Here is a 26,911-nt window from a genome sequence, read left to right on the forward strand (position 1 = left end):
TAGTTCTGGATCATATTCTGGGAAATCCCAATGCCACTGACAACATTTCATTCCATGTTATTCATTTTAACCCCTTTAATTCTAATAGGGCATTGGAACAAAAAAGGATCACTTGTTTTTTCTCTCTCTTTTAATTTCCTTTTTTTAAAGTTACCACAGTGAAATGGCTCTTTTGCAGGATACCAATTTAACATTTAGATTTTAAAAAGAAAATTAAAAGAGGAGAACCTCAACCACCTATGCCTCAGTTTTAAGCAAACTCCTTTGAGAAGCTTCATTGTGAATCGAAGAATTGTCCACCAGCAACCCCTAAAATAATTAACTTTTGTGGTATGTAATTTTACCTTGGCATTTTTATGATGATATTTTTAGCTATCTTTTAACTTAATCAAGTTTTAATGTGTTTAATGTTAGTACACTATTACAGGAGTTTTAGGATAGTGATTAATGTCTACTTGTGTACATTTTTGTTTTTGTCTTTAATATTGATACGGTCAGTGGACTAATCAATAAACTTTGCTTTGCTTTGCTTTTATTTAAAAATAATTATGATTGATTAGATGTGGATGCAACAACTAGCAAAAACAAGGAACTGTATCATGAAAGGTTGGGCTTCTTGTAGAAGAACTCAAAAGCTCTCAAGAGACTATATTGCACATTTTTTTAAAAATGTGGAGTTCACATGAAATTTGAGCAGAAATGTTCCAGCATGGCTTACTCACTTAACTACTCCTACACACACTTCCATGCTTCAGGTAGGTCCTGCAAATTTGGGTTTTGATGTCTGGTCTTTTTATTCATATTGGAGTTCTTGCCTTTAAAAAGTAGCACTTCTGAACAGAAAAGAATAAAGAAATAGCTGCAGCTCAGTACAGGCACAGCACAGGTAGAATATTCCTAATCTTTTTTCTTCTTCAGATTTTGGAATACCTGTAATTATGTACATATAGATAATGAGATATCTTGGAAATGCAACCCAAGTATATGGACAAAATTCATTTGTTCAATATGTATCTTTTACACTGGACTGAAGGTAATTTTATATACAATATTTTAATTAATGTCTACATAAAACAAAGTTTGTGTACATTAACCAGAAAGCAAAGGTATCACTATCTTACCATTTAGGATTTGGGTTGTTCTGGAACTCCAGATGATGCATGCTCAACCTATTAGAGATGATGCTCAGCTGTACTTCCAGTTCTACAGATACATTAGAGCTAGCACTAATTTTTCTTCACAGAGGATAACCCTTCTGTCTTTCAGCTTTCCCAAGTATAGTGCCCCCCAGATGAATTGACTCCAGTTGTCACCATCTCCAGGCACATCTGAAGGCTTCCACTGGGGAAACATGCTAGTTTTGAAGAGCTGTCTAGTCCAAGTCTTTTTGTTTTTCAAACCCTAAGAAGTTTGATTAAAAGAAGGGATTTGAAGCTTCCTGACTACCTTTACCTTTTTATCACTATGAAGCACTGAGCTGAAAGGGTGAGTAGCCTTATAGGTTACTGTTGTGCATGGGAGAAGAAGCCTGAACTGAAATTAGTTCCCCTTTCTATCCCTTTTGTTCTTTTTGTCTGTCTGTCTGTCTCTCATACACACAATGTGAGAACCTGCTTTTGGAACTTCCAGTTTTAATATCAGGTCTGACATCTGGAAAGAATGCTTACTTGAGACTCTGGAGAGTTACTGTCAGTCAGGTTGCACGGCTCTGGGCTAAATGGACCATTAGCTTGACTTAGGAGGAAGGCAGCTCCCTATAGTTTTATATAATGCATGTCAGCGCAAACAAATGGAATGACTCATGCTGAGCTCCATAATCATCACTGTCTGAAATGGGGCAGAGAACCAGCACAAGCTGAGGAGGACTGTTGTCAGTGCCTGTGGATTGGGAGATGGGATGCACATTAGGTGTGCGCAAGCAGGACCTGCAACCATGCTATTCTATTCTCTCCAATCCCCATCCCTTCCATCTTCAGGTATCTGCCCTAAAGTGGCTCCATCATATTGAGTAGGCGGGTGGAGGGATATATGGGTAGTTGTTGGTTAGTTGTGTGATACTTCTTTGAGGGTCTTCAGAGGTCATGGGGTGGGGTTCACAGGTGGGGGGGGGATATAGAGGGTTAAGAAATGTTAAGGTATAATTAATTTTACAGCCAAGTCTGATTGTTCATATGTTTAACGAGCACTGAATGTACACCCTTTCATTTTTTTCTTTTGTTCATTTGTTTTGTTTCCTATATACGCTATAAAACAATAAAAAATTTTTTTTAAGGAATTCATCTACTCTGGGTTTGGGTGCAAACTTTGGAGGAGCTATGAAATGTGTTATTTGGGGAATAGTATCCAACAACTTTTTAAGCTTCAGACTAAAAAACAGAGCAGATCTAATGGTCTATGAAAATTGGAGCCACAAGCTGATGTTCTTCTTCTCTAGGCACCTCTCTTAACCTTGAACTCTGTACACTGTGCCTATTGAGCATTGGTTTTGTTGTGTGCCTTCAATTCATTCTCAGCCCCGGAAAACCCCTATCACTGGGTTTTTCTGTGGCTGAGAGTGTATGACATGCCCAAGGTCGCCCAGGGGGTTTCTACATCGAGGCAAGGTTTCTAATGTTGCAGTCTGACACTGATGCTACTATGCAATATTTAAAAATATCTTCATCTTTAGTGTTTTCCCCCCTTAAAGGTGGTTATACTTCTGCAAACCTTGGGATCTCTCCAGACTTGCAGTTACTTTCATCTTGTACATGAAGAGTGCTGCACTGGATACATCAACAACAAACAGCAGTCACAGCCTGAAGTTTGGAAATGTATGAAGTGACCCAGCTCCTTCAAAACCAGGCTTCTGAAGGAGTCTGTGGAAGCCTTGTTGACCCCAAAGGCCCCTTTGGCCTCCATGTTCTTCAGAGCAGAGGTACAGTGGACCTTGATCTCGTAGGGCTATACTTTTCTTCCTGCTGGTATATTTTGTTCCTGTTGCCCACTAATTATACTGTCTGACCATAATGTATTTATCTCACCTACTTTTCCTTTATCTATGTTCTTCATTTCAGCTCATAATTTCTGATGACAAGCCTGTTGAAAACCTTCCCTGCAGGCAAACGTTGTCCATCTGTTCTATGATTTTGCTTCTCCTGAAGTTCAGCTCTATTAGCATCAAGCTGTTCTGTTGAATGATGGCCATGGAGCAAAACTCTGAGACGCCCTGGAAGTGGATTTCCCCGTCAAATGGGTGGGAAGGGGGAAATCATCTCACAGTAGGAGAAAACAGTTGTGCAAATCCAGTTTGGCATCAGAAAAACAATATTATTTTGTATTCTTTCAAGACTCTGTAGATCTAATATTTGCAATGGCATAACACTCACAATTAACATGGATAAAAAGCAGATGTTGGAACGTTTGAGATTCATAAAATTCCATCTCTGATTGATTCCATCCTAAGCCCTGCCTTTTACTTCTCAAGACAAGTACAGCTGGAGAAATTTGGATAGGCCATCTTTTAGTATAGTTTTGTCTCCCCCTTGGCCTTTCCCCTTGAAATCTTTTGTGAACAAAAGCTTGGATCATAAAATAGATGAAGGAAGTCAATAGGAGAAACGTCCCTTCCTCCCCCTATTTCTCACCTCTAAGTCTCATAGTTATGGGCTGTCTAGAACAATGTAAGCAGAATACTGGGAGCTGTTGGAAGAGTGCCGTTCAAGCCAAAATCTGAATCCTAAGAAAAGTTTCCTCCAGGAAGTTGGCAGAGAGTGCTTTGTCTCCTTGCCCAAAGCGCAACGTTCTACATTATTTGGAAAGGGCTCAAATCCCCTTCCCAGGGATGCTTGCGTAGGGCTTAAGTTCAGGATGAGTTAAGACAAGAGAGGAAGCTTTCCTCTTATTAACAGCCTTATGTTAATTTAGTTCCCATAGTGGAATCCACCATGAAACTTTGTGACAAGACTATATTGGAAATAACCACACCTCAGACAAGAACCCGTGATGTTGTGTGTCAAGCAGTGCTTGATGAAGGCTGCAGGCAGAGGTTTGAGGACGGTGTCCCTAATCAACTGCAGGAGCTGGAAAATGATTTTGTGGAGGTGCAAGACTGATGCAGGCATTTGGGAATGCGCTCCTGGGTTCCTATGTTTTTGGAAGCAGAGATTTGTTCAATATGCAGGGGAAGTGAACTCATTATTAAATGTTTTGTCAACGGACTGTAGTGCAGGATCACAGTAATCTTTCCAGTATTATTCTAACATTGCCAAGTTTATAAATGGGTGAACTGTGTTTGGCAATCGGTTCTTCTCTTCAATGCATCTGGAACCATTTAAGATGGATCTTCCTAACAAATGTGCGTAGACTGAGCAAAGTTTAATCCCCAAGCTTCTAAAGGTCTTAAACAAGGATCCATAATAAGACTAAAAGCTGTGTAAAGTTGCCAGACTGGACTGGAAAAGCCTCCTGCGTTTTTAATGGATGTCTAAAGAGGGAATTTCATCAGGGTTGTTGTAGGTTTCTCAGGCTATGTGGCCATGTTCTAGAAGCATTCTCTCCTCATGTTTCGCCTGCATCTATGGAAGGCATCCTCCAAGATTGTGAGGTCTGCCATAGATGCAAGTGAAATGTCAGGAGAGAATGCTTCTAGAACATGGCCATATAGCCTGAGAAACCTACAACAACCCAGTGATTCTGGCCATGAAAGCCTTTGACAATACAAATTCATCAGGTATTGTTTGTCATGCAAACAGATAACAAGCAATACTGCTGATATTCCATCTCCTACACAACCAGTAAAAATATTGGAACCTTCTACCATTTTAGCCTGGCAACGCTGGTTGTAATTATTTTGACAAATGATTTTGCCAGGGTAGTAAATACTCTATAATGAAGTATTCCTTCATTGAGTTGTGGGGTGGGGTGTGTTTTAAAAAGTCAAGGTCTTAACTCTGTGACCAGTGAAATTGAATGTGTGTTACCAAGTATGGTGCCCACTGAAATTCCAATTTGCCTCAGGGTTGCCATAAGTCAGAAATTACTTGAAGGCACATAACAACATCAACAATTTGGAGTTAGCCTTGCTGGAGGAGGAGGAGGAATTGGGGAGGGAATGAGTGTTTGTTTCCAAAGTTGACCAGGCGATGGGATTTGAAGGGGAGGACTTCTAAGTCATGGTGGCTCTCTAGAATTAATTATCTTACATTCACATGTAGTTTTACTTAGAACAGAAGTGGAAAGGCTAGCTTCAGTATAATTTATCTCAGTGGGCCATATAAGCTATTGTTCAAAAGGGTGGTGGCGAAGTTAAAATGGTAGTAAATAAAAAAAAATCAGGTATTGGCCTTGTAAATCTATTTTTTTTCTAATGATAGAGATTAGATGTGTCAAATTTTATATTTACACTTTTCCACAAGAGCAGGACAATAAAGATTTTCACTTGCACTTTAGAATAAACCAGAGTTTCATATTATTTATTGACCTAGGCAAACGATTATTGGTTCAGAATCTGAAATAATAGTTTAAATCCTGGTTTATTTTAGTTGAACCATTCTAGCTAACTCAAGTTCTAACTAGCAGAAGAATTCCCCAAGAATGTACAGAGCATAGAAGTCAAAAAATGGGAGCCCTCTCTCTCTTCTTCTTGAGCAAACGGAAGGGGAAGAGGAGCATGTATGTGCCCAAGGTGCACTGTGCCTCGTTCTGCGTTTTCATCCTAGACTAAAGCCAGGGAGTCAGTAGGTGTACATTACAAGCTGCTTTTTATTAATTTCTTTTTCTAGCAACAAAGATGTAACAAAGTGTTACATAATGAAGTATGACATCACTCATTGTGCTGTGTAACTGCTTTAAATTACTGTTGTGATTAAGTGACATCACCGAATGGTGGGGCATAATCATAACAAACTGTATTCATTCTACAGTGTAGATGCCTCCATAAATAATTCACTCATCCTCTTGCTGAGTAACATGTGAAGGTGATCTGAAGGGCCTGGCTATTGATGTGGAGCTTCCTGGGAGCCACTCACTTCTTCAGATACATGACAAGACAAAGTGACTGGGTTCCTTCCAACCCACCCCTATCTTCCTTCTCTCTGTGCTATCTTTCATTTCTGCCATTTCTCCCAAAAAAACTGGCACGTGAATATATGGACAACCTAGCAACAGGACGGCTCTTTTTGTTCCCGATTGAATATTAAACCGTTGCTGCTGACCTTCCGCAGTCAGCTACTCGTCCTTTCGGTAATATTGTTATCCTGATTTCAGCAGCCGCTGTGCTTTGATTTATCAGAGGCTTTCAGGGATGCTCCTCTCAAAAGAGCAGAGGCCACCGCTGTGTCCTGAAGTAATTACTAGCTTTACACAATCTTGTCTTGTGTAGTCATTTCATCCCCACAAGCAATGCATCTCACTAGACAGCATAATGGCCCTCAGATTCACTCTGTCTTCATTATTCGGGGAGCTGTTGCCAGAAACCCAAACATCCTCTGATTCATAAATCTAACTTTTCACTCTGTAGCTTTGGCTGTAAGCCCATTCTTCAGACTATCTGGGTGCAAATGGTGCCAACTGTATGAAGCATTGTGGAAATCTTTATTGTCTAGCACAGAAATGAACTAATGCTCAAAGCCCCATTTTCCTGCTTTCAATTTTTTTTGCTGGAACTTTGATCTTGCTATTCACAGTTTTTCCATTTTTGTCCCATTTCTTTGGTACTATTTTCAATACAATACTTATCACAAAGGACAGCCAGTGTGGTTTAGTGACCTGAACATTGGACTGTGGCTCTAGTGCAGTGTTACTCAACCTGGGGGTCAGGACCACTAGGAGTTTATGAGGGGGTGTCAGAGGGGTTGCAAACACCATCAGAAAACACAGTATTTTCTGTTGGTCATGAGGGTTCTGTGTGGGAAGTTTGGCCCAATTTATCATTTGTGGGGTTCAGAATGCTCTTTGATTGTAGGTGCATTATAAATCCCAGCAACTACAAATCCCAAATGTCAAGGTCTGCTTTCCCAAAACTCCACCAGTGTTCACATTTGGGCATATTGAGTATCTGTGCCAAGTTTGGTCCAGATCCATCATAGTCCACAGTGCTCTCTGGATGTAGGAGAACTACAACTCAAGGTGTTTACTGGGTATTTGTGCTAAATTTGGTCCAGTGAATGAAAATACATCCTGCATATCACATATTTACATTACAATTCATAACAGTAGCAAAATTACAGTTATGAAGTAGCAACGAAAATAATTTTATGGTTGGGAGTCACCACAACATGAGGAACTATATTCAGGGTTTGCAGCATTAGGAAGGTTGAGAAACACTGCTCTAGAGGACTGGGTCCGAATCCTTGTTGAGACATGGAAACTCAGAGGAAGGCATTGGCAACCCCCTTTGATCAAATCTTGCCAAAAAAATCCCTATGAGGCTTACCATAAGTCAGAAGTACCTAGAAGGCACACCCCTACCACCATAATAACAACGTCTGCCATATGTTTCAATTAAAATGCATATTGTGCACCTTTTAAAAATTTCTTCTCATTTTAATTAAAAAATGCAGTAGTCTAGAAGATAATTGCTTGATGCTGACTCAATGAGGTGAGAAAATAATGGGATATTTTTGTGATAGCCAATCAGAATTATTCATAGCTTGCTTCTGCTGAAGAATAGGATGAACCAGCTAAACCAGAGTCTGTTTTCTGTGGAAAAGTTATATGTCTGCAAAATTGGTAATGATCCATAACTGATTTTCCAGTCAAATAATTAAGATTTCCCTGGATCTTTCTCCTCTTCCATAGTATCATCAACTGTGGTGGGAAAAGCTTTAGAGTTGATTTTGGCCATGTGAAAGTTAGAGTTGGTTAGGTAGTTATATTTATAGTTAATATTTGAATCCTTGGGATATTTGTTCCCTCAATGCTTCTTCATTGACTTGTTTTTCTGGACTGGTTTTGCAAAGTTAATGAACCTCATAATAAACATCAAATGAAGCCAAAAAGGAATACAATCCCATTACATCACATGCATCCTGAAACTGCCTAGTATTTAACCACAAAAACCACAAAAGATGACATAATATAAAAATCCTGGGTGCTTAACACTTAAAATACAAATAATTTATTTTCAGTATTTAGCTAATGGCTAATCTATGAGGACTTTTTGTGTCTTGCAAGTCCTTGTTTTTGTAAATATACAAAATTAAAACTCAAGTTTCCCAATATGGCAAGACTGTTCTTTTTTTCCATTTTACTATTAGGCACAACATGTGAAGCTATACTCTCTCTCTCTCTCTCTCTCTCTCTCTCTCTCTCTATATATATATATATAAACAGAAATTCATTATGAAGTGGTTGTCATAATCACATGTGGTCAAGTTTTGGAAATCAATGGTCTTTAAAAGTCAAAGCAATTCAAGTTCTGAGATAATGAGATAGCTAAGAAGAGGGGGCCAGCAAATGTGGACATTGCATCCCACATACGAATCCTGCCCACAAATGAAATTGTCCCTTCAGTTCCTAAATTTTCAGCATTGCAGAGAGTGAGATGCTCAAAATTATTTAAACTCAGAACATATATTTACTTTGGGGGTTCATTTCCTTGGTTACTTCACCTGCGCTTTTTCTTTCGGTGCTTAAATTGTATTTCTAAATGCTCAACTCAAATTTTAAATTACTGCAGTGCTCGAAATTTGGCACAGTGACACTTTAGACAAAGAAGAAGAGATTTGCTAATGGAAGATCGTGCTCATCCTGAACTTATGGAAGTTGGTTAAAAAGCTCCAAAAGGGGGCATTTGCATTGGGACCTTGGTTACAATGGGTCTGAGTCACTTATTCTGGGAAGCTTCATGATCAGGTCCCTTGACGATGCCAGTGGGGAATTGGGCATAGTTCTTTCTCCTTCACAGTGAATATAATTTTCAAAAAGCCCTCTCAGGAAAAGGTGGCACATAAAAGCCTTGTGCTCTCATACCACCTTCTGTGTTGGTTGTGAACTGGGAGAGCTTTAAAAATGGTGTGCAGGTCTTCTGTTTACACAGATACTTTTTCACACGCCTTTAGGACTGCAGTCTATAGCTGAAGTGTTACAGTGATGGGCCAGTGCTTATGGCGATGGAAAGGAGCAGAAATCCCTCTCCAAGATCTTGGATGACATGCTGATCTCAAGGGAGACAGAGATCCAGTCTCTGCTGATTTTGTAAGTTTTCAAGATGTTACCTATTCTCTCTCTTCTTAGGCCCCTTCCACACAGCTGTATACAATCCACATTGAACTGCATTATATGGCAGTGTGGACTCAGATAATCCAGTTCAAAGCAGATATTGTGGATTATCTGCCTTGATATTCTGGGTTATATGGCTGTGTGGAAGGGCCCTGAGTGGACCAAAAAATAATCATCTCTGAATAAAAAAGGTAATGAAGAAAGGATTGGAGGAAGAATTCAGAAGGCATAATGTGAGGAAGTTAGTTATGATTATCATTACAATGGTTATTCTAAGGCAATGGTTCTCAACCGGTGGGTCCCCAGATGTTTTGGCCTTCAACTCCCAGAAATCCTAACAGCTGGTAAACTGGCTGGGATTTCTGGGAGTTGTAGGCCAAAACACCTGGGGACCCACAAGTTGAGAACCACAGCTATAATATATTATTCCAATTGATGAGCATTTCCAACATCTGTATAAATAAAAACGTAATGTTAGTTTGTGGGATTAACATAACTCAAAAACCACTGGATAAATTCATACCAAATTTGGACACAATACACATATCAGGTCACCAAGTGACTGTCACTCATAAAACACTGAAAAACACAGCAGAAGAGACTTTAAAAGCCAAAATAAATAACAATGCATGCGCAAAACCACACACACACACATATACACACATATACACAGACTGGGCCATAGGTTGTTTTTTTTTTTTTGCAGAACACCCCCCCCCCCCCCCGCTGCCATACCAGTTAGATATCTCTTATTCAATAGTGGAGCCTTTAATTCCAGTTCCCAAGTATGAGACAGGGCTGTTATGTGAGGGGTTAAGCTGTAGCTAGAGCAGAAAATGATGCAAAACACAGAGGCTTCTAGTTTTCCCAAGGGAAAAGGTATTCTGTTTTCTCAGGATGGTTTTTCTGCAAAAGGAAGCAGCCTGTCAGCTGTTCGCATACTTCCTTGTGGTTACTAAGCCAGAAGCAGTGTTCATTTACTGATTTTTTTAATCCTATCTCTCTGTTAAATGCGTTTCCTCCATGGACCCCACTGTGGATTTATCTGAAGGTGGATTTGTTTGAGAAGACCACCCAATGAGCTTCATGGCTGAGCAGGGATTTGAATTGAGGCCAAGTTCTGGTTTCAGCTCAAACCTCCTTCTTAAGTTCCCAGTGATAGCACCAAGAGGCATCATCTGTGAGGGTGAAGGAACAGGCATCCTAGCTCTGGCTTTGGGTCCAAAAGCCAAGAAGGACAATAAAGTGTCTCTCTGAATGGTAAAGAAGAATGTGAAGTGAAGAATAGTAAGAAGGTAGAAAAGTCTCCCACCCAACCCCACTGTTTACATTGGTGATCCCTCCATTACAATAAATGGCTTCTGCAACCTTCTAAGAAAAAAGAATCGCTTCTGCTTTCTTTCTAGGACCAGATTCAGACTGCAGCAACATTGGATATTTGGGAGACCTCTAAAAGGCTGGCTGGGTTGTTTCTGGACTTGAAGTTCAAAAAAGCTTAATTCATCTACACTCTGGAACAGTCCTACCACTGTCCAAATAGTATTGTCATTCTAATTTGACCCCAAATGAAATCAGAGGCAATGTGAGACATCTCCCAGTCTGTATCTCATCACTTCCCAATTGAGAGGCAATGGCTGAGGACTTACTAGATATAAGATATATATTTTGGCTCAAGATTATAATCTAAGGAAGTCAGACCCATACAGTAGGCAGGGTGTTCTTGGGCCTAATGAAACAAATCCCAATTCAAAACTCTGCCCTGTCATGAAACTCAGATTTCTCTTTGCTTGTACAATCACAAAACCAGCAAAGTGAGTTGTTGTAGTTTTTTTGGGCTATATGGCCATGTTTTAGAAGCATTCTATCCTGACATTTTGCCTGCATCTATGGCAAGCATCCTCAGAGGTTGTGAGGTCCCACAACCTCTGAGGATGCTTGCCATAGATGCAAGTGAAATGTCAGGAGAGAATGCTTCTAGAACATGGCCATATACCCCAAAAAACCTACAACAACCCAGTGATTCCGGCCATAAAAGCTTCGACAATACATCTGACAAAGTGACTTTCCATGTTAATTCATGGTGCCTTTTATATAGACTTTTAAAAAATGCCCAAAGCAGAGCATGGGAAAATTCCTTTCTTAGATTACATTTCTCATTTCATTAACAATGCTGGCTGGAAATGCTGGGAGCTGTAGTTTCAAAAGTAACGTTCTGAGCTGTGGCCCAAAGTATTAGCCCATGCTGAGAAACTATGGCATCCCTCCTTTTCCATTCTCTCAGCTTGACCTACTTCTTATCCAAAGTTGATGAGGTCTTAATGAAGGGATAACTGCCTGAATAATTGATTGTATCACTTGCCTGGCTTTCTCTGAACAATTCAGCTCTCTTTCACAGAGCCATTCATCATGAGTCTCTAATACGCCAGTGTTCGGGGCATCTGTGTTGCTGTGGCCAACTGATATAATGACTACTCTTCTGCAATTCATTTCACGGCTGTGGATGGATACATCGGTGAGATAAGACAGAATACTGATGTGCCCTTCGTTTGTATCTTACAGATGCTATTTCAGTAGACTCCACCGATAATACTAATAATGTCCAGAATGCAACATCTCATTTTTGGTGGTGTGTCTACAATTAGAGTCTGCCAAGGTCTTAAGTTCGCACACCCTTTTTCTTATCCACAATGAACAGAAGACATGTGTTCAAACATCCCCATTTTAACTACTGAGTGCAATTACAGCTTTGACTTTCAATGTCCTTAAACACTTTTGAAACTTGTCTAGTGTGGGATTGTTAGCTGCCTTGAGTCCCCACAGGGAGAAAAGCAAGGTATAAATAAATATGAGATATTAATAAAGATGGGATAAAAAATGTCATAAATAAATAAATGGTAATAATAATAATTAAGAATTATTCTTCCAGTTATACATCTCAGACAACACTGAAATCAGTGGGCAAAGGTATACCTAGCCTTAAACTGATCTGGAGCCGAAATGTTCTTCTGAATGTTTATATTAAAGCTTCCTCCCTGTAATTTAAACCTGCTGCTTGAAATGTCCAGTCTTGGATTAGAGGAACAGTTGCTTCATCTCTTCCTTCACATTATAAATGTCTGCTTAGGTTTTCAGTGTTCTGGTTTGACATGTTCATATGACATTCGGTTGGGTCCAGCATATGCTTCATGCAATCTACTTCCATCTGCAGTAGATTTCTGATCTTGCTGGATAAATGGGACAATTGTAATTCATTCCCTATTCCCTCCGCAGTCCTTTATCTCCCTTCCCAAAATCTTCACTTGTTGATTAGTGGGGGGATGGGAACACTGAGGAAGTCCAAATGCAGGAGGGAAATAAAAGCAACCCCAATCCATTTCTACCAGTTGGTGTGTTTTGGAGATAACTTTTTAGGTAAGGCTCCTCCCAGTAGAAGAGAAGTTAGACCCAACCCATTGCTTCTCTCTTTGACTCTGAATGTGTCAGATGTTCATCACTTCCCCCACCTAAGAATTTGCCCAGAACTACAGTGGTTCTCAGCCTGTGGGTCCCCAGGTGTTTTGACCCACAACTCCCAAAAATCCCAGCCAGTTTGCCAGCTGTTAGGATTTCTGGGAGTTGAAGGCCCAAACACCTGGGGACTTATAGGTTGAGAACCATGGCATTATTGGCTAGTGGCTCTCTGAAGATGCAGCATCTAACTAAGAAAGCACATCTGAGCCAAGGGGTGATGGAGCAGAATGCAACATTAGGTTGAGTGTAAGAGGAGCCAAATCTAGAAAAGTCACTTAAAAATGGGCAAAAGAAACTCCTTGCCACATTCTGGGGAAGAATTGGAATCATATTTCTACTCAGCCATGAAGCATACTGTGATAGAGCTGGTACGCCAAATTAACCTACTACAGATAGGCCGTGTGCTACAACAGTTTCTCATTACCGAAGTGAGTGAGTAAATCACATTTGCACTCCCTGCACTTGCCTTTTAGGGACATGCTGTACAATTTGCATTGTTCTTGAAAGTAGTATTTCCAACCTCTCTGAAGGTTATCTCTCTGAGTGGGTGGATTTTACCTCTACTGTACACACCAGTCAATACAATCCCACAGAAAGTAAAGCACCATGGCACACTAAGGCACAGAGCTTGGCATTTCATACACTCTACCAAGTAATCTATACTTACACTGATGATAACACAAGGATGTTTTCCTATTTTATCTTTTCTAAGTCAACACACACCCTCTTGGCTTTTAAATCAAGAGGGCACAAAATAATGAAATAGAGTTTCCAGCTAATTGGGAACCACGTCCAAAATATGTAATAATGACAGTGGTGCTGAAGTCCTAGCTCCCTGGCTCATAAAAGGAGCTGGAGCACACACACACACACATCAGAATTGGGGTGTATCTCCACCAAACAACTGTAACAATTTAGCACCACTTTGTCAAGGCTTCAACCAGTGGAATCCTGACATTTGTAATTTATTTTTTGAGGAAGTTGGAATTTTCTGCCAGAGATATCAGTTAAAGGAATGCACTAGAGCTTAGTTTTCCAATCTCTGTGTTGTGACACATGAGTGTGTCGGCTACAGTATGCAGAGGTGTCCCACAAACATAATGAGAAACCTCTGAGTTATGTGAAATAAGCAATAACACATACATTTCCAAATATATGCATGGAAGGTTTTCATGAGATAGGCTGTGTCCCCATTTCAGTGTTACAAGTTAGGTATGTGTCTCTAAGCTCTTACAAGAAGTTGGTTTAACCCAGCCATGGGCAAACTTCGGCCCTCCAGGTGTTTTGGACTTCAACTTCCACAATTCCTAACAGCCTACTGGCTTAACCTCTGGTTTTCTAGTAAACTAAAGTACTGCGTGGTAGGCTTCTCTCATGTCCCCACATGGGGAGCTGGAGCTGACAGAGGGAGCTCATCTGTGCTCTCCCCAGATTTTAACCTCCGACCTGTTAGTCTTCAGCCCAGTCTTCAGTCCTGCTGGCACAATGGTTTAACCCATTGTGCCACTGGGGGATTTTTCAATGCATTTAGAGGAAAGGTAGGATTAAAATGTAGTAATAAATAATATGATAAATGCCCCTATTTTCACCTGTAAACTGTTGTAGGGGTTGTTAAGGTAACCAGGGGAAATATGTTTATTTCTTTTGCTTTGAGGCCCCTGAAGTAATAACAGAACATTTTTCAAAAAAATCATCCTTTTGAGGCCTGATGCTAGAGATATCAAATAAGAAGCTTCTCAATTTACAGTTTTTGTATTGATAAACTTTCCTGAATATAGAACATCTAGATTAAATTTATTAGTATATAAATGTATTTAAGGGGCTGCGGTAGTACAGTGGGTTAAACCACTAGCTGAAGGAAATCTGCTGACCTGAAGGTTGGCAGTTCAAAACTGCCAATTGGGGTGAGCTCCCAACTGTCAGCCATTGCCAACCTAGCAGTTTGAAAGCATGCAATGTGAGTAGATCAATAGGTACCACCTCAGCAGGCAGGTAAATGGATGCCCCATGCAGATATGCAGACATGCAGCAACATAATCAGAGATGTCTATTGACAACAGGCTCCTCAGCATGGAAAAAATCAAACGAGCATTGCCTCCAAATGCTGGAAATGAAAAAAAGGGGAAGGCCTTTGTCTGCATTGTATGTTGTTGTTCACTGTGTGTAAAAGGCACTGAATGTTTGCCTCATATGTGTATATTGTAATCCACTCTGAGTCCCTCTGGAGAGATAAAGCAGAATATAAATAAAGTGTATTTTATTTATTTTATGTAATGTATAAATGTATACAACAGTTCCTTTGGGATGTCTAATGCTGTGGAAAGGAAAATGTCCATAGTACTCCCATTTCTCCACCAAACTGGCAGTTGAAGCAGTTGTTCTGTTGCTGAATTGCACTTTGGGAGAAACCTTAAAAGAGAACCTGATTTCAGCAAATTGTAGACTAAGGCCTCAATCCAGTTATTAGTCCCTGTTACCCACTGAATCAATGTAAGTATTATTATTTTTAACATCTGCTCTGATTATATAATTGCACATCATATCTTGGATTTATCATGAGATCAGCACATTTTTCTACAGCTGAATCAAAACTCCATATTGCTTGCTTTTTCAATTCTGTGTTAAATTGGAAATGCAGGAAAAAAAGTAAGCCCGTTTCTCATTTTCCATAGAAAATGACACATTACACATTATTGCAAAATAAGCCCTATGGATTAATGCATTGTGTCACCAGTACTACCCAACACACAAAAAGCACCATGATCTGCCTTGGTCCCTATGTGTTCTGCAGCTGCTAAATGCTATCAATCAGAAATGTTGATTTCAGAAAAATCTGTGCTTCATTGCACTTTTTTAATGCTCAAAGAAGGTGAAGTACCTTGCAATCTGTCTCTCATTTTCATTCATCCCCGTCCCATGAACAGGATTATTATTCTCATCCTTCATTTTCAGGTAAGGGATCTTAGTCTAAGAAACAGTGACTTAACCACAGCTACCAAGTGACTCTGTAGTTAGATGTAAAATTTGAACCCAGAGCTTGGTCCAGAACAATCTCCATTGCTCTTATTTCTGTCAGTTTGTGTTAACTTAAATGCAGGTGATCTGGTGACACAGGCAACAGACTCCCAAAATCCTTGTCGCTGTGCTGTTGAATTATTTACTGGTGCGAGCATTGCAAAACCCAGCTGAGTACAATTCTGCCTGTCTTTGCTCTTGATGTGCCTACCCACAGCCTCTCTACATGACCTAGTTCTCCAGGATGGCAGAGGCGATCAATTATCCAGCTGTGAAATATGCAGGAATGAGAGAAGGAGCCAGCTGGGCAAGAGCCGCTTTCCCAGGTACTGTTGCTTTCAGACCATAGACATCCTGCTTTTTAGAGGTGCACAGACATTTGCGCCAAAGTGTCTGCAAAGCGATGCACCGGGAGGGAGGCATCTGGGAAGTGTTTCCTCATTAGGGTTTCTTTGTGTTTTTTCTTTCTCTCCTTACTCTGTTATCTCCCACCCAATCTGCCTCATTGGTCTTTTCTGGGCGAATAGCAGGTTGCAGCAGTGTGGTATGCATATGAGGAACAATCTTTCCAGCTATAGTCCATTCCTTGAAACAAGAGCAAGAGATAAATGATAAAGCATACAAGGAAAATGGGGCTAGGGATCTATACAGTGGTTCCCAAACTTTGGTGTTTTGGACTTGAGTTTCCAAAAGTTGCGGTTTGTTCAGCCAGCAATCAGAAACGATGAGAACTGAAGTCCAAAAAACCTAGAGGGCCAATCTATCTGATCCAAGGATCAATGGAAAATAGATATATCAGATCCAAGAATCCATTTAATCCAGCATTGTGTTCCTATCAGGGAATGATCAGACACATTGAGAAAGCCAAAATGCAGCTTGAGAAGCCAAGATTCATCTCTAATTATATGTTTCCAGTTAAACAAGATGGCTCCATTTCTCTGTGCTTTGTGCTGATCAGTGACCGTAATAAAGTTTTGTATTGTATAGTACTTCTCTGTTATGTCTGATAGCAAATAGTAATAATAGGGAACGTCCCTATGAATTTATTGAACTACCCCTCCACCCACCTGGGAAATAGTCAAGTCTGTAAAGAGTCTGTTGGAGGGTCAAAAGTAGATATGTAGGCCAGGTCAGATCAAAATCAAAGACCAGGTTAAAAGAGCCCAAAGCATTTTCCAAAAGACACCAGTCCAGATGAACAGGATAGCTCCCAAAAGACTAATTATCCAGTCTCACTTTACAGAAGCCGACTCTTCCTCAGCAAGGCTTGTTCTCTCATGTGCTAACTCATTCTAGCTTTATTAACACTACCAGTTTAACTGGGAAAAGTCTGTTAATTTCTTGGTCCTATTTCTGAACCACTTTTTAAAACAGTCATTTTAGTTTTCCTGTTTATGTACTAAGAGCTAGGTGTGTTTGTCAGGAAGTGAAGCTGCACTTAGAAGCCCTTGTCTATACAGAAAGTTCAAAGGTGCTACTGGGAGACATGCATGCTAGGCTGTATATGAAATTGTTCATATAGAGAGTAATATTCCTATAAGGCAGGCCTGGGTAAACTGTGGCCCTTCAGGGGTTTTGGACTTCAATTCCTACAATTCCTAAGAGCCTGGCTCTTAGGAATTGTGGGAGTTGAAGTCCAAAACCCTGAAGGGTCGCAGTTTGCCCAAGTCTGCTATAAGGACTGCACTATTTGCTCTTTTGCAGTTTAACGTCAATAGAATTTAATATATACATACGGAGGCTATACATCCAATGAGATGCGGACTGAGATGCACACACCAGCCATATGCTGTTGGAACTGGATGAGCAGGATAGGGTTAGGGTTAGGGTTAGGGTTACTGGATGCGCAGGATAGGGCAAAAATCTAACTGTTCAGTACTACCAAGGTTGATGCCATTGCCAGTACATATTGTCGTGGGATGTGAGCTTAAAGTGGCATCAGCAATGTTGGTACATGGCCAAATCTAATAGGCTAGCATGGCAAACAGGGAAGTAATTGCATTCACAACAGGATCCTTAGGTCGTATAATGAAAAATGCCTATTGTAGATTTTTTTTTAGAAATGATGAAGAAGAAACAGCAGTTTGGAGAAACAGACTTGAAGACAAAGGCAAAACAGTTGGGCCATAAGGGCTAATTTGATGAAGGCGCCATGCAATGAAATTTGAGTAAAAATGATGATGTGTGAAGCAAAGAAGGAACCATTGCTAATGCTGGTGCAACATATAGTGCAGTGGTTCTCAACCTGTGGGTCCCCAGATGTTTTGGCCTTCAACTCCCAGAAATCCTAACAGCTGGCAAACTGGCTGGGATTCCTGGGAGTTGTAGGCCAAAACACCTGGGAACCCACAGGTTGAGTACTACTGTTATATTGCTTTTAGCAACCCCCAGGATAAATGGCTATGTTTAGGCAAACCTTGTGTGCTTTGATCTAACTCAACCCAGAATGTTGATAATCACCATGCGGTGAAAATATGCAGTCTTGTGCTATGCATTATAGGAACTATATGTTAAACATTGTGTTCAAAGGAATCCACTTGCAACGTGAACATCTGTACTGGTTTTAGCTTATGTCCCAATGTATACTGGGCACATTAGCAACGAGGGAGACATTTACCTGTCTGGCAGATGTGCTGCTGCTTCTACACCCCTTTGCATCTCTTGGAGGACAGTTTGCTTGGATATACAATATACATTGACTGTGAGGAAGAGCTGCAAAGTGATTTAGTCTTTGATTTTTTTAAAAATGTTTCACCACAAAGGTGCTGTGATCCAGTGTTTGGAGAAGTTGCTCTTTTTGACTGCAACTCCCAAAACTGCACAGCCAGCATGATGATAAGCAACTTTGATATTTATGTAGAACTTACACAAGTTTTTTTAAACCAATCTTCTCAATGCTACAGTAAGGAACCACAATGTTCATCCTGAGTATGTATAATCTGTTCTATATTTACTAAGGCCCAAAGACATTATTATAATTTTTAATTTCATGTATTACTCATCTAACATGTAATTTAAAATTCTTATGCTAATCTTTTAATTATATAGATGAGAATACTATTATAGTGTGAAATCCTGTATGAAGATCTCTTAGTAAACTGATTTGCCCTGCAAGCTCTTGTAACTAAAATTATTCCAATGGATATGAGCAGTTAATGACCTAAATACCCTATAGGCACCAGATCCTGTCTGATTATGCAAGCTAAGCAGCACCAGCCCTGGCTACTACTGGGAAGGGAGACTGACAATGAATAATACCAGGTGCTGTAGGCTATATTTCAGAAGAAGGAACCACCTCTGAGTACTCCTTGCCGAACAAGACCCTAACAAATTCATGAGGTCGCTTTCTGTTAACAGGCAACCAAGGCACAGACAGACATATGAGCTGCTGAAGATGAATCCAAATGTATTTACTGCACACAGTGAAGCCTTATGCACATCTATGAGAGAGGAGATTGGCAGCATACTGATTTCACCTACCCCATTTTGCATGTTTGGCATGTAAGGTTACACCCCTTCTCATACAGGGAACGGACCACATATAGAAGACTCCCAAATGCATCGTTTACCCAGAATGTGAGGAGGCCAGCAATCATGGCAATGAGCGGAGCCATTATGCTTGCCCTTGGTATCCCTTCACTAGATGGTGCCCAAATGGATAAGCCCACCTCTGTAGGGCTTGACTGTCAGTGCAATTGTTCCATCCAGCAGGCGGGTCTTTTTGAAGTGTGTTGCAAATTGGTCCGTTGAGTGACAGGAGCATTCTAAGACAGTTAGCAATTGTTTCGGACAAGAGATCAACTAGACACTGTAGAATGTGTGTGGCAGATGTTTTCATAGCCATAACATGTTTCAGGGATCATTGGCTGAAAATACAACCATTTTTATTACTTAATTTTTTAAAAAAATACTTATTTGCAGAGATCTTTGATGAGAAATGTCTCTGCCACTTCCTTGCGTCTGAAGCAGATTACATTCTGAACCTTATATTATGGATCTTCATATAGTGTTTTCTTCTATGAGCAAAACCTAAGCTGTTTTGAAATACCTTTCTTTTCTTTCTTTTTAAAAAAGATTTATTTATGTTACCAGATGTACTATTTCCATAGACTCTGTTATCATTTTGTGGGTGTGTTTGAGGCCACTGTAATATGCAAGGGGATTACTCTAGCGTAGTCCTTTTCAGGTTTTATCTCAGACTGGTTGGTTTGAAGATATAAACCTATATATTTTTGCCAGCATTAGTAATGTTGTTAAGATAGAAACAAAAGTGAAGGATTCCCCAGAAAACTTGGTGAGGGCAACAGATCTCTTGCATGTCTAAATAATGCATATGTTTATAATTGTCCAATAGTGTCCTAAGACATATTGCTGCCTAAAGTACAGTACAAAGGAATCTCTCTCTCATACACACATACATCAGAGCCAGCTCATGATAAATCTCAAGATGCTTTTTGATTGTCTGGAACATCACACTGCATTTGGAGTCCTTGCCTTCCATAGCAGTCAACTAGATTCATATTCTGTTTGAATAGATCTGATTTTGCTGTTGAATGTGAGCTGCTGCTCTGCTGAATTTTATAAACTGAGGCAACTGTGCCTCTCCCGGTTCTTCCTCCCTACCGTCAATATCAGAAAGAGGTTTTGCAGTCACCAAATGACAAATATTCCCACACCTTGTCCTTATGCATGGTTTCTTTTGTTCAGAAAGTATAGCTCCAGTACTCAAGAACCTTAAATTATAAAGGCTCTCTATCCAAGTAGTTTGAATTTTCAAGACCATGTTGCGATTAGTAAAATGGTTTACTTTAGTTGTAAGTCACACGTAGCCTTCACTTTTAGAAAGAATGCTGATCTTATGCAAGTCCATTTTTCTTTGGGATTACAGTATTAGTTTCTGACAACTGAGGAGAAACACGCATTTTAGTCAGGATTTATTGTTTGTTGTGTCATTTCTATATTATTCTTCACTGTCAATATATATATATCACAAACCTTATTTTATTTTAACCTCCTGCTGAATCTGGAACTGCCTGTTTTGCTCCTAGACATAGATCGTTGCTACTACAACATTTTTCTAGAGGTAGGAGAATTCACGTCTGGGTTGTTTTCTTCATTTATTTTTTGGTTTGGCACAATGACTCATAAATAATGTTGCTGCTCCCTTTAAAATTGCTCTTTGAAGGAAGAGGGGGAGGGCAATAAATACATGAACCATTAATCTTTTGTCTTAGGAATCTAGACCAAATGCAGATTATATCCTGAGTCATTTTTTTGTTTGTTTTTTCCCCTTTTCCCACTAAGTAATGTTTAAATCTGATGAGCAACATCACAAACAGCATTTGATTATTGCCTTTCTGAGGATGCTGTGGAACCCTGCTTGGAAATTAATTTCAACATGGTTTGAATGCTGTAAGAAGCAAGGCAGGCTGCGGCGTTTCTGATTACCAGCTCATTGGCCATTCTTGAGTTATTCCATCATTGTTCTCCACTGGCTGCATTTCCCAATAACCTTATCTAATTTTCAACACTGCAGTGATCTTGGATATTTTACAGCTGTGTGCCTTCAAGTCATTTCTGGCTCATGACAATCATAAAGAAACTATCACAGGGTTTCCCTGGTAGAACTTGTTCAGAGGGGATTTGCCCTTGTCGGAGATTGTATGACTTGCCCAAAACCACCCTTTGAGTTTCTGTGACGAAACAGGGCTTTGAGCCCTTGTCAGCACTCAAACCACATGTCATGCTGGCTTATTTTGTATATACACCTAATACATTCAGTCTAAGTTCTTCATAACTCTACACGGCTATTTGTTCAGCTACTGTTAATCTGGTGGTCATGATGCTGATTTGGCCACAACAACCAGCCAGGTTCAATTTCCAATTTCTATCCAGTTTCTTTTTGGGAGATGACTGAGAGCAAGATGTGAAAAAACGTTGCATAAGGTAAATGGACAGACGACAAATCAAAGCTCAGAGTGGCTTCTGGGTGCAATACCAACAGTGCCTCATTCTCAGTGAAATGTTTATTGCAATCCACAGTGATACTCAACTAGTCATATACAACTAGAGATAAATTGGGTCACATATAGGTAAACTATAACAAATGTCACCAACAATCAAAACTATAATGTGCTTATTGATCTGTTGACTGTAATTAAAGCTGATGTTGTTGCTGTTGGTGTTGAAAACTATAATGTTCACTAGCACTTTCTAGAGCAAACAAGGTACATATGCTTGCGGATCTGACTTTGCTCTTGTGCCCTTCTCAAATTATTTATGTGCTCATGCTTCAGAGTAAAGCAGAAAAATGGAATGGAAATTGTCAGACAACCAGCAAGTTGGCACCCTCATTTGCACAAACATATACAACATTCATGCATCAGCCCACTGTAATGTGATGTAATTGGTGTATCTGTTTTTCAGGGCAGTGGGGGAAATGCCTGCATATGCAGAAGTCATTCAGAAAAAGCAAGGATGTTCAAGATATTCTAGATTTTGGATATTTTCTGAGTATCCAAGAAACCCAGTGTATTTGAGCTTGGGTCTATGAATCTGGAAACCAGGGGCCCTTCCACACAGCCATATATCCCAGAATATCATGGCAAAAAATCCCACAACATCTGCTTTGAACTGGGTTATCTGAGTCCACACTGCCATATTTCTCAGTTCAAAGCAGAAAATGTGGGATTTTATTCAGCTCCGTGGAAGTAGCCCAGGGTTCAATTATTTGTTTGACCATGGAAACTCACTGCATGTCCTTGTGCACACACTCTCAGCTCCAGAAAACCTGAGACAGGTTCGCCTTAGGGCTGCAGAATGTTGGAAATTACTTGAAGTCACTCAACAACAACCCAAGAGAAAGCAAAGAGCCATCTTGGTGTTCCCTTCACCTATCTTTTTAAAAAGGCTTTAAAATGAATTAAAAAACTGTCTTGCATAGGGCAACTGCTTCTACTCTTATCTTACTGAATGAATCAAATGTCTTCCAGTCCTTACTATGAGGACACACAGCAGTGTACTCAAGATTGCAAACCACATTTCCCCATACTGAAGGACATCCCTTTGGGTTTTTTTCCCAAATTGCCATTCATATTTCTGCATTTAATATCAGCCTATCATATCATAATATACCGTTGTCTTTTACGGTTATTTGACTTGTCCCAAATCTGCCTTCATGCTAATTGAAAAACAGCTGCTTGAAAGTAATCTAGAATAGTGGAATTTGAAGCTGGAGTCACTAGCTGCACCATTCTTTCATACTTCAATAGCATGGCATTATCTACTGTGTTACATGTTACACATTTGCATCAGCTGGGAAGTTGTGTAAGAGGACAAACTAACTTGTTTGATTTTTGATACCATAGGCTATCTCTGTTTGCATGAAATGGTTCATATTTACTCTGTCTTCCTGCTTTCTAGGTGTGTTTTATATCTCATAAGGAGGGAAACCTGATGCAGTGAGTCAGCAGCCTAGGACTTTAAACTGTAAAAGGTATTTTTATGGCACAGTGGAGCAGTTTTAAAAAACCATTTCTAGATGACAAAGAAGTAGTCAGGTTGTATGTTCTGAAGTGTGTGGTGAATAATCAATCACTTGTCCTACATAGTCAAGAGGTGATTACTATCTGTCATCTTAATGCCTTATTGTTGTAGATTTGCTTCATAGCTATTGAATACACAGAACTAAAAACTATTTCTGGGCATCTCTCCCCAGCTAAAGCCTTCCCCACAACTTGTTGGATGATAAGGAAACACTGAGTACTAGAAAGCACCAAAAGCTTAGACAAATGTAAGGCTTACTTTACTGTAGACAAGCCTATTCTGGATGTGCCCAAATGTTCTGAAATGTTTTGATTATCACATCCATGTATCCTGAAGCTAACCATTTATGCCAGCGTCTTGGCAATTCAAATAAAGAATTAACATATTCCAAACTTCAGTTGACTGAACTGAGAAGAACTGGTGTTTTTACACTTTGCAATGAGGAGAAACAAATGAAAATGCAAGTAAAATCAAGGGATCCATTGCAAGGGATGGACCTGGAGTCCACTTGAGAGGGAACTAAGAATTAAAATTATTGTATTGATGGAGGACTCCCAATGGATCATTTCTTCACTCCGGCTGCTCTATATCTAGAAAGATCACATAAAATATATTTCAAATTTTAAAAAGTTTTCTATGAATCCAAGGGAAACGTTTTGAGGAATGTGATGACATTATTCATTTTCAAGATTTCACATCAAATGCTTGAATGTGCGCTCTGAGTGATGCAGGTTGCCTTTTGAGCTGGAAAGATGCCTTGGCAGAAGAGTGCCCAAGTGTGGCTTGGTTGGCTAAGATCCCAAATATTATTATATTATATTCCACAAGAGCATTGAATCCATGATGTTCTGGGATAAAGGACAACCTTTTAAACAAAAGGATAGTCTGTTTTAAGATAAAGGGCACTGTGTACCACAAAATAAGCTCTCTAAATTTCCAATAAAACAAAAGAAAACATTTATTGGAACCAGGAAAGAGTGAACATGGAACGACTTAAACAATGCTTCTGGAAAATGAGTTAACAGGAAGTCACTAGTGATTATATGTTTTTAAATGATTTTTATAATTTTTATAATGTGCGCTAATGTTTTAATTGTGTTTTATTACTGTTGTGGCTTCAAATTGTTGCCAATTTGTAAGCCTCCTTGAGTCGCCTTCGGGCTGAGAAAGGTGGCATAGAAATACCACAAATAAATAAATAAATAAATAAATAAATAAATAAATATTCGAGACATGGCTTGCCTGCAACTATAAGTAAAAATGAGGTCCACTTTTATTACGCAGGGTAAATTGGATTAATGTTGTCTATATCTAAATAATATTTGCACATTCTGGATCATATGAGGAGAGGACTGTTTCAACAACTTCCAGGTTCTCATGGAAAAATTCTGATTGAAAGGTTCTAAGAAATAGAAATCTGAGCAACACACATTCATGTATTGTCGAATGATTTCATGGCCAGAATCATTGGATTGTTGTAAGCTTTTCAGGCTGTATGGCCATGTTCCAAAACCATTATCTCCTGACGTTTCGCCTGCATCTACGGCAGGCATCCTCAGAGGACCTCACATCCTCTGAGGATGCCTGCCATAGATGTGGGTGAAATGTCAGGAGAGACTGCTTCTGGACTGTGGCCATACAGCCCAAAAAACTTACAACAACTCAATCATTCATGTGTTTCTGAGCATGGTGGTATCACTGTAAAACATTTTTCCATTCATATAGGGCAATTCAGACACACCTGGATTTTGAGATATCTCTATTTGCTTCATAGAACCCCAAAGAATTCCCATGCTCTTTTCTTTCCCTTAAGTTAAATAAAAATGTGATGAAGCAGCTTAACATGCAATTTGGTTTAAATAGGTGTGATTGGCTGTCTCTAAGTTCATGTTTACTTATCATTTCATTCCAACCTACACATAAGGAATCCGCCCAATTGGGTCTGCTAGTGTATGTGTATATTTTTCTCTGTATATACGCTTCCCCCATGCATCCTGGTATTGGTTCCAGTGAGAAAAATACAGGTATCCCTAGCAGGTTTGGAAACGGAGCTTTGAATCCAATCCCAAGGAGCTTAACTTTAATCAAAGTTGACCAGGTTCTGTGGCTTGTTGCCCTTGTGCCCCACCTCTTACTCGGTCCCACCTCTTACTCTCTCACCTGTATTGATCTTCTTAGACCAACGGAAAGAGGGCCAGCCCCTTGCATGTGTACCAAGTCCAAGAGCATCCCTGGGAGTTTTAGAATCACAAAACAAGGCTGAAAATTGGAGTGACACTCAGGGATACTTTAGCAGGGAGAAGGCCACATTCCACAAAACAGTCAAAGAAAACTGTTTACAATTGCAAGGACTATGATTAGGGTAGCCTAAGGACAAGGACATAGTTTTAAGGGTCGGGACATCACATTGATAGGAATCAACAGCTCTAGAAAAGGTGAAGCTCAGCTTTTTTGTTGTACCTGACAGATTTTTAGGACACTTTTAACTCATTGCTTTGAAGTAATTTCACCCTGACATTTCCAGTACATTACAACCACCTTGTATCCAGTACTCATTTACTTGACAGCGTTTGCCTCACTCCATCCCCCAGGCTGGCATCCCCAGAAGACAACTTCAGCAATATCTTTTATACTGGCACTGCAACCCAGCTGATGAGCAGATGGTACTGACAAGCTTCGGCAGCCCTGCTTGGGATTTATCTTGGCTCATAAGTTGCATTATTTCACACAGAAATCTGGTGTATATATAATGCCATTAGAAAAAAGGAACGTTGAAACTACTGAGCCGAATCCCATACAATGGTCCCTTTCATGTAACCTCTCACTTCATATACACCAAATAAGACGACCTTTCTGGCTGAAATATCGATTCTCGTTAACTACAATAACCAAGGCATTCCCTCTCTGTTTCTTCCCTTGCATTATGAGATTAAACATGCAGTGAAATCATTCCAAAATCACAACAAATACATGGAAGGAAGCAGTTGCTGTCCCCGACCTTTGATGTATTTCACTTTAATTTTTGGCTTTTCGTGTGTCATCTTAATTACCTGATCAGTATGGAGACCCCAACGTCCTCGCAGTTCGCGTACACTGTGTTCCATGTCTCCTGGATCATCTTTTTCTCTGCATCTGACATCTCTTCGTTTCTTTCCCATCTCTCAATCTCCATTTCTCCTTGGACTTTCTCCATGAAAAACAGCCAGCAAAATCTTCCGGGGAAGCCAGGAGAGAAAGAGATTTTTGTATGCTTGCCTCTGCGTGTGAGTCTCTCTCTGTGTGTGTCTCTGTGTGCGTGCGTGTATGTGTGTATCCAGCCAGAAGAGATAAGGTGTTCTGTTTGGTGGTGATGTTTGGCTGATACTGTTCTTGCCTCCCTTGCTGTGTTTGTGTGTGTGTCTGTCTATATAGACAGACAGAGGTATGCAACAGAGATAATCAGAGAGAGAAGCAGAGAGAGGGAGAGGGAGATTGTATGTGATCAGATTTCAGATCTCCCAGTGCAGCCCATGGCTGTTGTGGCTCCCTTCAGCTCAGCATGCCCGTTTGTATGACTCTGAAGGGGAACTGGCAAAAAGTAGAATATTCAAAGGCACTGGGAGACCGGCCTCTTCACCAATGTGTGAACGTGAGCTCACTTTCT

The 26,911-nt window shown here is 40.0% G+C and overlaps 1 protein-coding gene and 1 long non-coding RNA gene across 5 annotated transcripts in view; one reads left to right on the forward strand and one right to left on the reverse strand.

Annotated features, from left to right (window-relative positions):
- Positions 1 to 26,668, reverse strand: part of CYGB (cytoglobin) — a 64,034-nt gene extending 37,366 nt beyond the window's left edge. The window contains exon 1 of one of the 2 annotated variants that reach the window (XM_060764604.2): positions 26,319 to 26,668. In XM_060764604.2, the coding sequence (XP_060620587.1) occupies positions 26,319 to 26,461 (143 nt within the window). In that variant the 5' untranslated portion in view covers positions 26,462 to 26,668. The remainder of the gene's footprint in view (positions 1 to 26,318) is intronic. The other variant, XM_060764603.2, reaches the window with a different exon arrangement.
- LOC137096067 (uncharacterized) lies at positions 932 to 12,077 on the forward strand. 3 transcript variants are annotated; one of them, XR_010909218.1, is made up of 4 exons: positions 932 to 1,485; positions 2,687 to 2,914; positions 9,039 to 9,174; positions 11,594 to 12,077. It is a non-coding gene; the product is annotated as an uncharacterized lncRNA (long non-coding RNA). The 3 variants fall into 3 exon arrangements; XR_010909219.1 differs by lacking the exon at positions 11,594 to 12,077 and adding an exon at positions 10,250 to 10,536; XR_010909217.1 differs by lacking the exons at positions 9,039 to 9,174; positions 11,594 to 12,077 and adding an exon at positions 3,054 to 4,530.
- Positions 26,669 to 26,911: the final 243 nt, after the last annotated feature.

The sequence above is a fragment of the Anolis sagrei genome, chromosome 2 (genome assembly GCF_037176765.1).
Source record: "Anolis sagrei isolate rAnoSag1 chromosome 2, rAnoSag1.mat, whole genome shotgun sequence".
Lineage (NCBI taxonomy): Eukaryota > Metazoa > Chordata > Lepidosauria > Squamata > Dactyloidae > Anolis > Anolis sagrei.